At 39.6% G+C, this 14,611-nt stretch overlaps 1 protein-coding gene across 1 annotated transcript in view; it reads left to right on the top strand.

The window, feature by feature from the left end:
- Positions 1-13,250, top strand: part of eya (eya transcriptional coactivator and phosphatase 2) — a 295,670-nt gene extending 282,420 nt beyond the window's left edge. Inside the window, exons 14-18 of the mRNA XM_071592607.1 lie at positions 744-904; positions 4,803-4,917; positions 5,648-5,769; positions 7,377-7,477; positions 13,000-13,250. Of these exons, the coding sequence (XP_071448708.1) occupies positions 744-904; positions 4,803-4,917; positions 5,648-5,769; positions 7,377-7,477; positions 13,000-13,080 (580 nt within the window). The 3' untranslated portion in view covers positions 13,081-13,250. The remainder of the gene's footprint in view (positions 1-743; positions 905-4,802; positions 4,918-5,647; positions 5,770-7,376; positions 7,478-12,999) is intronic.
- Positions 13,251-14,611: the final 1,361 nt, after the last annotated feature.

Genomic DNA, 14,611 nt, shown 5'->3' with positions numbered 1-14,611 from the left:
TGTTCTTGATGCAGGGTATCTTGTGGAAAATTGAGAGATGCATAACGATGGTTTTGCTTCCATTTCCTGCAAGGAACACTTTCCATTAATGTTCAATTTCCCGTGAGCAACACTTCTGTCCTTAGTATCCAAAGTGTAAAAGAGATTTTTTGTGGTTGCTTTTAAGAAGATGAAAAGGCATCAGTTACTGCTGTAATGAATCTATGGTAGTCATTTTGGCTTCAGTTGTCAAAATTTGTCAGCCTTTGGATGAAATGTGCGATCCTGCGAGTGGCTTGTCAGGCTAACGATGACACCCAGGACTGTTGAAACGTGAAGTGGAGAAACAGAATCAAGGAGGGAGTTGGATTGGTATAGGGAAAAGATGAACTTGCCTTTGGCTCTGTACCATGTGTTCCTTTGTTTTGCCTCACCAATGTGAATGCAAGGCACTATTTAGCCCTTGGTTTTTGTCACCAGTGGTCCTTAATGGTATTGGCTTCCCTCTCTGCCAAAGCTAATTGCTTCCACCTTTCACTCTCTTTCTTTTCTAAAATTTGTCGGTATGTTATTTTTTCTTACAAGCCAAACAAAACCATGACAAATGTTTTTTTGAAATGAGACTAATGTGATTGGAATTCGGGAAAGTCATTTAAGGTGTTTTGACACTGCAGCTAATTAAAGGCTTTGCATTGGTATTTAGTTAAATAATTTGTGCAGGTGTGCAAGCCATGAGGGTGATTGCATTCTTTTAATATTTCCAGTGCCTACAACTTTGCCACGGATGGATTCCATGCTGCAGCGACTAATGGCAACCTGTGTCTCGCCACTGGGGTCAGGGGCGGAGTGGACTGGATGAGGAAGTTGGCATTTCGATATCGCAAAATTAAAGAAACCTACAATAATTACAGAAACAGTGTTGGAGGTAAAGTTAATGGTCATTATTACATATGTTGCATGAAAAATTTTGTTTCAGGATAATCAAATATTGTATAAAGTTTAGGCTTATCAAATTTGATAAAATGTAAGCCTCCCAATAACAAAGTGTAATGGGTTGACAATTTGTTGTTCATTGGGATGACTTATGTGACCAGACAGTGGAGCAGATATTTTTATTAAAAAAGTCATGTACAAAAACCCCTCAAGTGCTGTAAAATATGGATCAGTTGAACCAAAACTGCTGCTGACTCCTGTAGTCTGGTAGGAATAGTGTGGTGAATGTCCTTCTGGTGAGTGAATGATGGTGTTGCATATGCGTATGCGTGTGTGTGTATGTGTGTGCGAATGCTCTTTGGGCAGTCTGTCACCTTTTGGCCGTGTGTTGTGAAGAACTCATACCTCTGATCGAAGTTGTGTTGAGGAAATAACTACGAAGATTGTTCCTCAATAAAATTGTATATTTTATTAATGTAAAATTATTTAGAATTGTAAGTATGTGGATAGATAATTCAGTTGAAAAACTGCTACTCCTGTGTCATTCATGAAGACTCATATTGGCCCCAACTGAGCCTGAATGAGGAGGCATTCTTGTACAGCTTGTCAAGGCATCCGTGAAAGAGGTTGAACAGGGAATTGTTAGGCCAAAGAGGAAATTTAGAGGACCATTGCTATGCCACCCATGGGACAGCTTTTGGCCACAATGGATGCTTTAGGACATCCAATAGTGGAAACAAGAGGCACCAGTGGCAACTGAAAGGATGACTTTAAACTACCCTTTGGACTGTACTGGTTCACAAGGGACACCTGGTAGTGTGTCAATAACTTTTGATTCCATTGTATTAGGAATGAAACATCACGTATCGAATTAGATTTAAAAGTTCCACATTTAAGGTAAGTAGGCAATGATATATCGTATCTTTATTCCCTCTATCAATTTAAATGAGTTTTTGAGTGACTGAATAATACATGATGAATGTGAAGGGCATTGAAATATCATCCTGATAGAGTAAAAGTTTTTACCTAGGTAAGGCACTTCCTACTGGGGTTTATTTAATAAAACTGCAAATCAGTTTACCAGTCCTTTGAAAATGGTTTTATATAAGAATATGAAGCTTTCAGATTATGTATTTTCTGAAAAATAGCTGTGATGAGTGTTGCAAAATTTTATTTACTGCAGGAGATCCTGCTCAAGTAGACTTTGAAGCCTTTTAAATGTGACTTTGTAATTGTAGCTATGAGAAACAGGCCTCGTGGTTGGAGTTGATCATAAACAGAAAAAGAGTGAAGTTCAGCAACTGCAGAAAGTACCAATGTACATTCTTAAATTGCTTCCTAGCATTCTGATTTCTCTATGATGATCTAAACTAATAAAAAAGTACGTTGGAGGTCGCTTGCATGTTTTTGAAGGGACCCAGAATTGTGAACATACTAACCCGTGAAATGTGCAAACCAGGCTTGCCTCATGTATGGTAAGATGCGTTTGTAATCTGGGTGGCAAAGCAGTGTTCCATGTAGTATGAATTCCATTTTTACTAAGGTATGAGCACTCATTATGTCTAATATAGCAGATTAATTAATATTTAAGGTCAGTTTGGGATGGACACAAGCTAATAAATGGTACAGCGACAATTCCCTTAGTCTTTCTCAGCAAAACACAACCTGAAATCCAGCATTGCATCAAGCCCCTTTTTATCTCGGTATACTTTCTTCCTCCCTTTATTCAACCCAACATCCCTATCCTATTATTGCCCCATCCTCGCTGGCCCAGCATCCTCCCCATTATAATAAAAACAATTTTACTTTGTGACACACTTTCAGTGTTGAATGGAACTCCTTAATATCATCATAACTTCCTGCAGGTACTGCGTGTGTTTAAAAAAATGTAAGCTGAACAATAAATAATTACAGCCTGGAGCATTGGAAATGTATTTTGCCAGAAGAGTGACTGCTGCTGTATTGCCACTATGTCTATGCATTTCTTATAAGGATTGTTGTCTACTTAGATATCTAGATGGAGCAGAATTTATGTCTGGTGGCAGATAGTTGAAAATTTTGATGGCCACATGAAAGGGTCTCTTGATTATGCATAGCAGAAGAGTGGCGTAATAAATGTGCATCAACGCTCGGTCGAGTATTATGTCCATGTACTTAAGCAATGGTGATTTGCTGTTTCATATTGTCCTTAACATACATACATAATTAATAAATATACAGACAATATAAAGTTAAAATTTTCAATTCTTAAAAAAATGTTTGCCATGAGGGCATTTTTGCAATGTACCAAATGCATCTTTTCTTCATTATTAATACTCCGCGGAAGCCAGGTAGTACTTCCCATGAAATAATTCCATAGCTCAAATGTGACTGAAAGTTGCCATAGTAAACCATTTCCAGTACAGGGTGCAGCGCTTATCTCCAGACAAATTTCAATTTGAATTTCCCACCGTATAGTAGTTCCACTTGAGGTCGCGATTGGCGTCCATGAAAGCTATAGGCATCTAGTAAACAGTCATAACCTAAAAATAATGGCCGAGATGTTATATACAAGTGCGAAGTACAATCGAAGAGCCGCCATTAGCAAAAGTCTCAAACATTTCACTGGGCATTCGCCCAGTGAAATAGTTTGATTTTTTGGGTACCCCAGATTGACTGTTTATGATATTATGGCTAAGTATAATGCTTCAGAGGAGTCTGCTGGGGAAGGTTTTGCTAACCTTTGCAAGAAAACCTCATTTGAGGAAACACCTGTTTGTCTGGATTAAAGTGCCGCATCCCGTGTATTGAAATCCACAATGTTAGTAAGATTTTGTGGAATTTTTGCCAAAGTGGAACATAGGCATTGGTATGAATCCCCCAGTTTTAAGAAATCATCAATAGGCAAACCTAAAAATTTGGTGCTGTGCTATGGGTTGGCCTTTTAAGCAGAGGTAAAACTGAGGCACTTCCCATCTTTTTTTAAATAGAATATAATTTGTTTTTAGTACATTTACAAGCAGTCGGTTAAACCATTTTTCTAAGGCCAATAATGAACCATCAAGCTTAGTTTGCAACAAGTTAGGGTCCTTGTGACTTTTTGGAGTGGTATTGATATTTTTACATGAACAAGTATCATTTTTCTTAAGTTTTTTGCCCCCTTTGTCTACTCATACATGGGCAAATGTTAACTTAAGTCTTTTGTGAATGCACAATAGAAGTCACCTTGACATGGCAACCATTCCAAAGAAACTGCGGGAGATGCCGCAATAGTAACTTTTAACGGAGTCATCTGCTAATCTGCATTTCAATGCAACTATTTCAGAGTGTAAAAATCATTTGCCTTGACTGCGATTGGAACCCAGATCCCTCAATATCCGGTCGAGTGCTTTAGCCACTTAAGCTACCGAGGCGTCCTCTTAAACTCTGAAATTTTGCGGCTTTTAAATCATGGCAACCATGATTATTTGCATGGGTTGGCATCAGGGCCTCAAGAAATGAATGAGCTCAGAAGGGGAGCGTGCCACCAAGGAGTGATTTAATGGGAGTCTACCGTAATCCTCTTTCTTGGTCTCAGAATAAAACCCTATCTGAATAATAGAAATAGATTCTCCTGCTCACCCATGAGCCAACATTTCCTATTTATGATTTAGCATTTCAAATAGAATGTTTTATGGTTGAATATATTGATGCAAAAAATAAAACCTAAGAGTATTTTATTAAAATTCGTGAATTGAAAATGGATTACAGGTGAAGTTAATTATTCTTTGATTGAGCAATCTTCAAAATATGATTTGTCATTGTTATGTGTGTATTGCTGCACTGCCTCTCATCTGATGAGAGGTACTGTTTTCAGATCCAAGTGAAATGAGTTCTTTGAGTTGATCAATGAACATCTCCTCCTTTTGCAGGTTTACTTGGAGCTGGTAAACGGGAAGCGTGGCTACAGCTGCGTGCTGAGATTGAAGCAACAACGGACAATTGGCTCACGCTAGCAATAAAGTGCTTGGCACTGATAAATTCAAGGTGGGGACCTAGTGCATTGTTTTGAAACTTTAAAGTGCTCCTGGGTGGGCCAGGTAGATAGTGGATTCTTACCTCTCATCCACCGTAGCCATTTCATATCTTAAGAAAATATAAGTTTTGGGAGTAAAATACGGTGATAATTATTTTCACTTCGAGACAAGGCATTAAATTGAAGAATACAAAATGTAGCGTCAACTCTGCCATGACTCTTACATTATGACCTTCACTAATAAAGACTTAGCGTTGGATAATTATTTGATATGACTGAATCATGTATTATTGACTCTGTAATTGAATGAAGAATGCTTCTTTTTACAATGTTGATAATAATGGAAATATTGGTTGTTAATTCAAAGAGTATCAGTTCATTCTTGGACATGGTTGATATTAATACTATTGAGCATGTCCTTGGTAAATATTTTGGTCGTCTTTACTCTTTAGATTAAGAGTAGACTTTTTTATGTTATAACGAGGGAAATGCTTCAATTCACATATTCCCAATTGCCTCCAAAAACTTGTAAGAGTGCTCATGAAACATATTTCATGGGTACATGTAAATGGCATTGTGTGTGGATTTAAGATGTGGTGAAAGTAAGAGGGTGGTTTTGTATGCCAAAGCATGTATGCATGAATGACATGAAAAGAGCATCAGAATTGAATGGCTGTTCATCCTAACTTGATGCTGTGCACACAAAGCACTCAAATTGACTCAAATCATTCTCTTTCACAGGTCTAATTGTGTCAATGTATTGGTGACTACCACACAGCTGGTGCCTGCCCTGGCAAAAGTGCTCCTCTTTGGACTCGGGGGACTTTTTCCGATTGAAAATATTTACTCGGCCACAAAAATAGGTAATGTATGAAAATAATAGAGGTCAAATTCAGATGGATGTGAAGCAGAAAAACTATCAAGGGTTGGGGGAATGAACTCTAATTAAATAAGAATGGAAGTCTGCAGAAAACCTATCTTAGGATATAAAACTTATCTGTAGGATTGAAATATTGATGAAATGAATAGTAAATAATGGCATTACAGTGGAATCTCAAAATAAGAGCATAATCTGTTCTGCGATCTTTCTGGTAAAGTTAAACAACTTTCTGGATATAATAAATGTAAATTATGAAAATGCATTCCATGTCAAAACAAATAAATTATGTATAAGGTTTATTCAAAGGAAATTATGTATATATTGTTTAGGAATGTGGATCATGTTCACCTTTTCCTCTATCGCACAATGAAGTAAACAGAAATGTGAACTCGTTTAGTAAAAGCAAAAAAGAATCAAAATACATAGTTTATTATTTATGATATGTACCTAATTCCTTTTTGCTAGAAAGCTATGGAGGGACATTTACTTTTTCCGATGCTTCAAAATTTAGTAAAAATGCGACTTGCTATTATCATTAATTACATTTCTGGTGCGCATTGCTTCATTATTTGGGCAATACCTCGTACGCATGGCGCGACCCAGAAATTCCCCGGGACATCCACATCTCATTTAGCCTGCAGTTTTGGACTCAATATTTCTTGAAGGGTCGTGGACTTTCTTAATGTTAAACAAGCAGGTGTTCAATGTCCAAGTTGCCGCTTGCATTTGTGCAAAATAGCAGCGTGAGGCTGGTTCTTTGCCAATCACCACACAGGGAAAAAAACAGAGAGGCATCCATGCCGGAGATATCTTCCCAGAGTACTGACACATTGTGTTCACTCAAAAAGATTACCTATTACAACAAGGGAAACTCGTTGCGCTAGCACTGACATCTGATGATAATTAGAGAACCTTTCAAACTGCCCTTGTGTATATACGGAGACTCTCTTTTTTCATTTTTTGTGATTAATTTTTATTTTTGCAATGAAAAGTGTATCATTTTGTTTTCAGCCATTTTCACAAGGTTGGAATTGTAGCTTTGCGAGAATACAGAACTATCACAAAGGGAATGTATTTTTTTCAGAAAGCTAAACCAATCTAATAGACAAGAAAAAAAAAACAAATGACTGGCCCAGCCTAAATTTCAAATATTTTTACAAAAGCATATTGTAATTTCAAAGCATTAAATTATCTTTATGATTGAAATGTTATAAAACATTTAGAGGTGCTGGGAAGAGAGTGGTACTGGTCCAGGGGTAGAGCATTGGATTACTGACCGGAGGGCCTGGGTTTGATTCTCAGGCAAGCCTCTCTGGGCACCCTCAGTTCCACCAAACTGAATTTTCGGGTACCAGATCTTCTTGGGAGACCATTAACGGCACAGGGGAAGGAACTGCATAACCCCCTATACTGATGTGTGAATTTGACATGCCATTTTGCTTATTTGTGCCTCATATGTTGTGCAATGGATAGGGTCTAGTTTGATGTATGAAGTGTAAGAATTGGTTTTGGATGCAAGGTGCATGGAGATGGTGTATGAAAGGGAGTGATTCAACGGGGATCTGATGGCATGTCTCATTTATTTTGCAGGGAAGGAGAGCTGCTTTGAGAGAATAGTCTCAAGGTTCGGGAGGAAGTGCACGTATGTGGTGGTGGGGGACGGGCAGGACGAGGAAGCAGCAGCCAAACAGGTGACCATCCCTCACCCCTCCAATGCTCATGTTTGGCAACCATCTGCACAGCAGTACTGTGCGAGTGCTAACAGGCACAGCTCGGCATAATGCAGTACGCCCAATCCCAATTTCCCAACCCAATGAAGTATATCTCAACCGAATGAAACTTTCATTACTGAGGTGGTCAAAGTGCGTGCTTGTCATTTATGAAATTTTTTGAAATCTCACAAATCTCGCCTCTGTGTGCTTTAGGAGAATGCCCGTGTCCATTAGATCTTTATAATTTTCCTTTGGCTCACTTTGCCTTGTTATTCTAATGTCATTACTGTTCGAATGTCAAATTATGCGATAATGTGATCCTGGCTTATGCATTTGAGTGTTGCAATGCGCCTCAAGCGTATGAATTATTGCACTCTGGAGGGTTGGAATTAGCCATTGCGTTGTATGACAGATTAACATCTTGTGGTGTCCCTAAGAACATGGTGTTGAGTAAGTAGGAGAGATAACACTCGAGTTGAGGCCGAGGCTTTGTGGAGATCCATTTGTGACGCGCGAGGAAAGAATCGAAGACTTAGCGTTTCCACAAGAAAGACTTCATTGTGGCGACTAGTTTTGCTGCCCTAGCCAGATGATGCTACTGTGTGGCGAAAATAGTCATTGCGATAAATTCTCTCCTGTGGAAACGCAAAGTCTTTGATCCTTTCCTCGTGCATTGTATTGTGCGTTGAGGCTCGCTACTTTGCGGCTGCTTGCCCAAAAAATGTGTTGGCTACCCTTTGTTGGCAACAAAGTAGATAAAGTTTTTTTCCCAGTGTGCGGCGTCTTGTCAAAAAGTTCTGGGACACCATTAATAAATGTTTCAGGGGCACCAGAGACTGGTGATCCTCATATCATTCAAAGAACTCCCCTCCCTAATGGGTGCGCCTCTCTCAATGCTGTTGCCACCCTGGAAAGAGTCCTTGTGGGTCTCTTTTGAGGTGATGCATGCATCGACTCTCCTACAATTTTCCCTTCCTGTTTGCTTCTGTCTGAAGTTGTCATCCTTCCAAAGTGGATGCTAGTTTGAGAAGAAGCCAAAACCAGGCTGAGTTAAGCCTCGGGTGAGCTGGCTTGCTGCAGGCAGTGTTGCTTGCGCCCAAAAGTTCACAAATCAGGGGTGTGACGTGTGAGTTGACAGATGGTGCTAGAATGTCTCCAAAATGCAGATTCTCGCAATGAGTGTTGGGAGGGAGCGCGAGTGCTAAATGACCAATGTAAAGCACTGAAGAGAGTAGAATAATTGCCAAGGAAGGGTGTAAATGACTTGGAGGAAAATGGCTACCTTTTTATGAGTGATTCTCCCAAATTAGGTATTTGAATATGCAGATGGCAAATACCCAAACCATGTTCACCATATTTTCATCTCCCTCCACTCTGCACAAGTGCGTATGTTAACCAAGGTTAGTTGACATGCCACAATCACAGTAATAGTAGCTGCAAAGGTGGAAGCCAACCACGGCTTTCATTATCCATGAGCTGAAAACTGATGGAATTCTCTCAATTGTCTCTCAAGCATCCATGCCTTGGAAATGAAGATTTTTTCATGGTAACACTTAATAGATTAGTTAAAGGGATCCTCTGATGTTTTAGTGCCTAGATTGAGGAAATGTGATAAATATCACTTGAATCTTAGACCAAAGTTTTCCCATTGAGTCCAAATTCGTTGGTTAACTCTCTTTTCAGGGATTTTTCCAAATGGTGGTTTTCTAATCTGTCCTCAAATTAGCACATAACCTGTTTCCATTTAGTGCTTGCGTGGTCAATGCATTTGTCAATAATTTTTTCACTGATGTTATCACAAAAAGTTATGGGCACATATACCTGTACATTATCATGGTTCAAGTTCCTCTTGTGATTGCGACCTTCTCAGAAGGCAGCCCGGGAAAGTGACACATTCTTCGAACTCCCTTTTCGTCTGCGTCTGAGGCCTGTGATCAGCTCTTGGGGGAATACACATCCTAGTTAAAGGTGTTTTTAGCGCCTCCCCCCCCTCACAGCACTGGGCCTTGCTTACTTATCCTCTTGCCTTGGTGTCTTTCATAAGGGAAATGCCTTCTCCCTGCTTTGTCCCTTCCAAGGTGTGACATTTTTTTGGTAAATTTGGGTAAATTACATGGTCCGTAACTTAAAATATTTAAGATTCTCAACCAACTTGAACCTGGGTTCAAAATACTGGTGAACCACTTGAGCCATCCTGTTCAAAAAATGCAAGTTGCATGAGTGATACTGCATGTCCCACAGGGAATGAACAAACTGGCCCCCTTAATCCCCTGCATTGTACCGCGTGTGAATTTCACACCGCATAGATCATAGTACTTATGTGGTGAGCTCTGCCCTCATTGCCCATCAAATGCTGCCTTAAGAGGTTGTCTCTCCTGCGGATTTTATCCCATAATGCTGTTATCATCCTTGATAATCCAGTTATCCACCGAGCCTTTTCACAGGCCGAGCTCTTTAAGCTTTCGCCGTTCTTTTTTTCCCACTATTTTCCATTCTTGTTCTCCGTGCATCTCTTCTTGCAGGGCTCCTCTTCACGCACAGTTCATACTGTTCACTTTTCCTTACCACTCACTTCTCATCATCAGTGGTCATTGTTATCACAATCCATTCCAAATGGGGTCATCTTTTCTTCTTCTGTTATAGATATTTCATTATATGTGGGTCGTTCGATAGGTCCTCGGGACAAAGTAGAAAAACAAATAATTTTGGGTTGATTTTTTTGCATTTTTCAACAAAATATCCATTTTGCTCAATAAAGTTTCCCCAGCTTTTCTTCAACTTTTTCAAGCCAACCATAAAGCAGAATTTCAGAAGGTCCTCAAAATAGGCAACTATCTCTGATCTGCGACGGCCTACTCATTTGACTGAGATTTCCACTGAGCCATTTTTTCTAGTTTGGATATAAAAATAGTCCCTCGGGGCTTCCATGGGGACCTGCATTGTGTGTAAATGGAAGAGAAGTTTTTTCTTGGCCAGAAAAACCATGGCCATCACCGCCTTGTCTGACGACTTTACCTTATCCACCTTCTTCGGAGCCAGATTTTAGAAACAGATTGTCTTGACTTATTTTTTATCTTTGTTCTTGTGTATCCATGTTTCATCACAGTTACATATGTATCATTGCAGAAACTCATAAGAATTGTGACTGAGACACAACAAACCAGACTCCAAACTGACCTCACACCTGTGTTTGTTCTCCTCTGAGGGCAAACGCAAAACCCATCTTGCCGAGATTTTTTCAAACCCAATTTTTTGTGTCTAATTGAAAAAACAGCATTGTGATATGCATGTAGCCTCAACTATTTTTTGTGAACTTTGATTCGCCGATCACTCAAACCATATTGTGGATTTTGTCAATCGTTTTCAAGGAAGCCACTTCCACTGGACATCCCAGAAGATGTTCGATCATTTGTGGATGTGCAGCTGTGTTTAATCACTCAATCATTAACCCAATTGTAAACTGTCACAAATGCAGAAGGAGATAGATGTACCACGAGCTTCATTCAACTCCGCTCTAATCTCTTTTGATTTTAAACCTTAAAAATAGAAGTATTTAACCACCTCACGAAACATTTTTTTTTTCATTTTTGTAAATAAACACAAGTTTGTTGCTTCAATTGGCTATGAAAATGAATCCATGTGATGGATATTGCTGAGACTTTGACAGGAGTCTTAGGGAGAGATGAGGCTTACTCAAAGGAACCCTTGTCTACTACTAAGAGATGGCACTCATGGTATCTGATAATGTAAACAGCTTTCTAGTAAAAAAAAATTGGAATGCATCGATGAACCAATTATTTCAATTGTTAATTGCTTTCTTAAAATTGAATTTGTGTACCAGGTTGGTTCATTCATTGATGGAGGAAAAGGTGAAAACAACCCATGGTACTAGATAGTTTAAGTACTCGTATAGTTTTCTTTGAATAAACCTTTTACATAATATATTTTTTCAGTATGGATCGCATTATCTTATTTTACTTTCTTTTATTTGGGAAAAGTTGTTTTACTTAGCGAGTGTTTTGCTGTACAAGTAAAATTCTGGAGTGCCGTTCTCCTCTCTAGCCTTCACTTCTCCCCCTTCATCCCCAACACAACCACTGCATTCTTTGTCTTGACCTCGTAATATCTGCAATTTCCCAGCCTCTATATTCCTTTTGATGACCTGGTAATGGAATTGAACTAATAAGTACAATATGGAAAATACATGTATAACTTTTGGAAACGTGCTGCGATTTGATCTTGAATGCTTGTACATGTGTTTGAGTGGAAAGCATGTTGTTCCAGTCAACATATAAATTAACTTTTCCAGAGCCGCAAATCCATTTATTATGTGCTTGTTCTTTCTTATTCTCTTTTATTAAATAGTCGTTCAGTTGACTATAAAGAAATAAATATGGAAAAATAAGAGGCATATTCGAAAAGTAAGGGCTGTTTTCTTTTATAAATATTGGTGGGTCAGAGCAAAGATGCAGACAATTGCAGAGTTGTCTATTCATTTTTTAGAAAGCCTAAGAAGTTACTGTTTTGGTTTATTAGTCGTTTGCCTTTTGGGGAACGTAGATAACAATGCTGCAAAGAATCTTGCTCCCACCATTTGCGTATTGGGTGCTGTGATTCAATTTTTGAGAGCAAAAGGATCTTCAGTTGTCCAAATTCATTTGATAGTTGGGCTATGGACTATGGGCACAGTAATGAGCGAAGGAAAAGGTCAGGCAATGGTTTCAAGACTTGAATGATTGGGGCACAAATGCATCTTTTGAAGAGCGGAGCGGAAGGTACAGTTTTTATTCAGACTGTTCAACGAGTGGGCCAAGGACTGCATCCGATCAATGATTGGGGATTAGTGCTCTGGCTGATAAATTTCCTCTTGTTGGACTTCCTCTTTTCCTGTTGCAATCGTTCACATGATTGCGGGAGGAAAACTCGGGTGTCACGAATAGTGTGCAAGTGAAAATGCTCAGTGGCCAACGTAAAGAGCAAAGAATGTTGAGTGGATGAGCATTTTTTGGACTGCTGTCAACAAGATGGGGATTGCGCTAATCCCTAATTGTTGATCTAGTTAGAGGGTGCCTGTGACGACTATTTCCTCTCCTTGCACCTGAAACTTGGTGGACTTGGTAGACCACAGTTGGACGATGACGAGTAACTCAAGACTGCCGTCGTCAACCGGTTTAATCCCTGGGCAGAACTTCTTTGTTGAGGGATTAAATTATGCCGGTGCGGCGGGACGAAATGTGCTCGGAAGTGAAAGGCAATAATGTAAGAAGGTGAAAGTAGGTTTGTAGGAAATTAAAGCAATCGATGAACACTTTTTCTAACAAATATATATTATTAACGGCCATCCTAACGTCTGTCCTTACTTAATGAGCGTGCCTTGTATGCTATTTTGTAATAATAGGCCCTAAAATTCAACCATTATGCCAGTGTCACAGTGTTGTGGGGATGTCTATCTAATTGTTCTAATGTGTGACTCAACCAGTTCTTCTTTTCCTCCTCCGCAGCTCAACTTTCCCTTCTGGAGGATCTCCGGGCACAGCGACACGGCTGCGCTCCTCAATGCCCTGGACATGGGCTTCTTGTGATCGCCCCTCGCCCACGCCTGAACTCTCACTCTCTCGCCCCATTTGCATTTGGAGTCCCACGAGGCGGTGTGCGCGTCCCTGCGCGTGTGTGTTTAGCATGTGTATGCGCACATGCGTGTTTGTGTGAGTGTGTGACTGCTACGAGGTGTTTGGACCCCGGGGGGGGGGGGGGGGGGAAGGGGGTGTATTGAGGGAAGGGGGTGGAGGCCACTCGAAGCAAACAAGCAAGGTTGATCTCCTCGCGAGTGGAGTCCGTGAGTGAATTTTTTTCCAGAGACTTGTACATGTTTGATGTAAATTGAAGTGCTCGGGGGTTTCGCGCTTTGGGGAAGACTGTGCATACGTAAATGATAAGTATTTATAAATGCCCTAGTGCTTTTAATGGGACCAGGGTGGATTCACCGTGGGACTGTTTATTTATAAACGAACGTCAGGCAGTGGCCACGTCGGCTTCTTTTTTGTCTAACTGCCAAGTCTTTTAATGGAAGTTTTGTGAATGTCGAGTGGGATATTTAAAGGCATTGGAAAGAAATGAGTAAAAGCAAAAATTGGAAGGTTAAATGGACTAATTTACCATTACCCGTCATTTCTCCCGATTATCTGAGTTCCAGTGGCCACCAGGTAGCAATTAATTTTTACCTCTTTAATTTTCGAAGTAGCTTGTACCTGCCCTCTTTAATTTCTCTCTTTCTCTCATGGTGAACTGGAAATATATTTGCATTGTATATAGTTGAACTCACTCATCATTCAATGTAATGAAAACACTGTTACCATTTTTTTTTTCAATTGGCGTTTTTATGTCTTTTCACTATATATGTTGGAAGAGAAAAAGATTGGAAGGAATACCAAAATCTGTTTTGGTTACCGCCTAAATATTTTTGTTAAAAGTATTGGTAACTAAGGGTACAGTGATTAACATATCATTCCTTTATTCTGTTGAGTAAGTTTAAATTACTGTTTTGAATCTAGTTTTGTTAGCATATAATAAAATGCACTCACAGAAATTGTCTAATTGAGTTCTTTTGCGTTAGTTCTCTGCATGTGGCACACATTGTGCCGTTTGTGAAATGGTGAAATTAATATCCTTGAGGAAATTCTTTTTTATTGCGCTGGCGAAGAGGTAAATGAGAAAGAGGATACTCATAATTTGTTTTCTTTGGTTCCCTTGTAAGTTGTGTGGGGAGCACTGGGATGCCTCAATGGCCCGTTATTGCCCCCTCGCTCAGCAATGTGCATCCAGGGCTTGGGAGGCTAGACTGCATCCGAGAAATCTCCTCTCATTAGCACTCGACCAATGCACCACTTGAAATGCCCACATTTTGAAGCTAGAGCTAAAAAATTTTAGAAGTTTAATGGGGAAACAATGGCTGCCCACTCCAAGTCAAAATTGTGTAAAGTGAGTATTTAAATCAAGTGGAAGTGAATAAATTTTATTGGGTTAAATATTTTGACGTAAATTTTATCTTGATATATAACGAAGGGTTTTGCCAAGTTGTCAAAAGTCTAGTTGTCATTGTGCGCTGCCGTCGGA

The sequence above is a fragment of the Hetaerina americana genome, unplaced genomic scaffold (genome assembly GCF_022747635.1).
Source record: "Hetaerina americana unplaced genomic scaffold, ioHetAmer1.1.p SCAF_5, whole genome shotgun sequence".
Taxonomy (NCBI): Eukaryota; Metazoa; Arthropoda; class Insecta; order Odonata; family Calopterygidae; genus Hetaerina; species Hetaerina americana.
The sequence above is the reverse complement of the archived record's forward strand: the minus strand, read 5'-3'. Positions and strand labels throughout refer to the sequence as shown.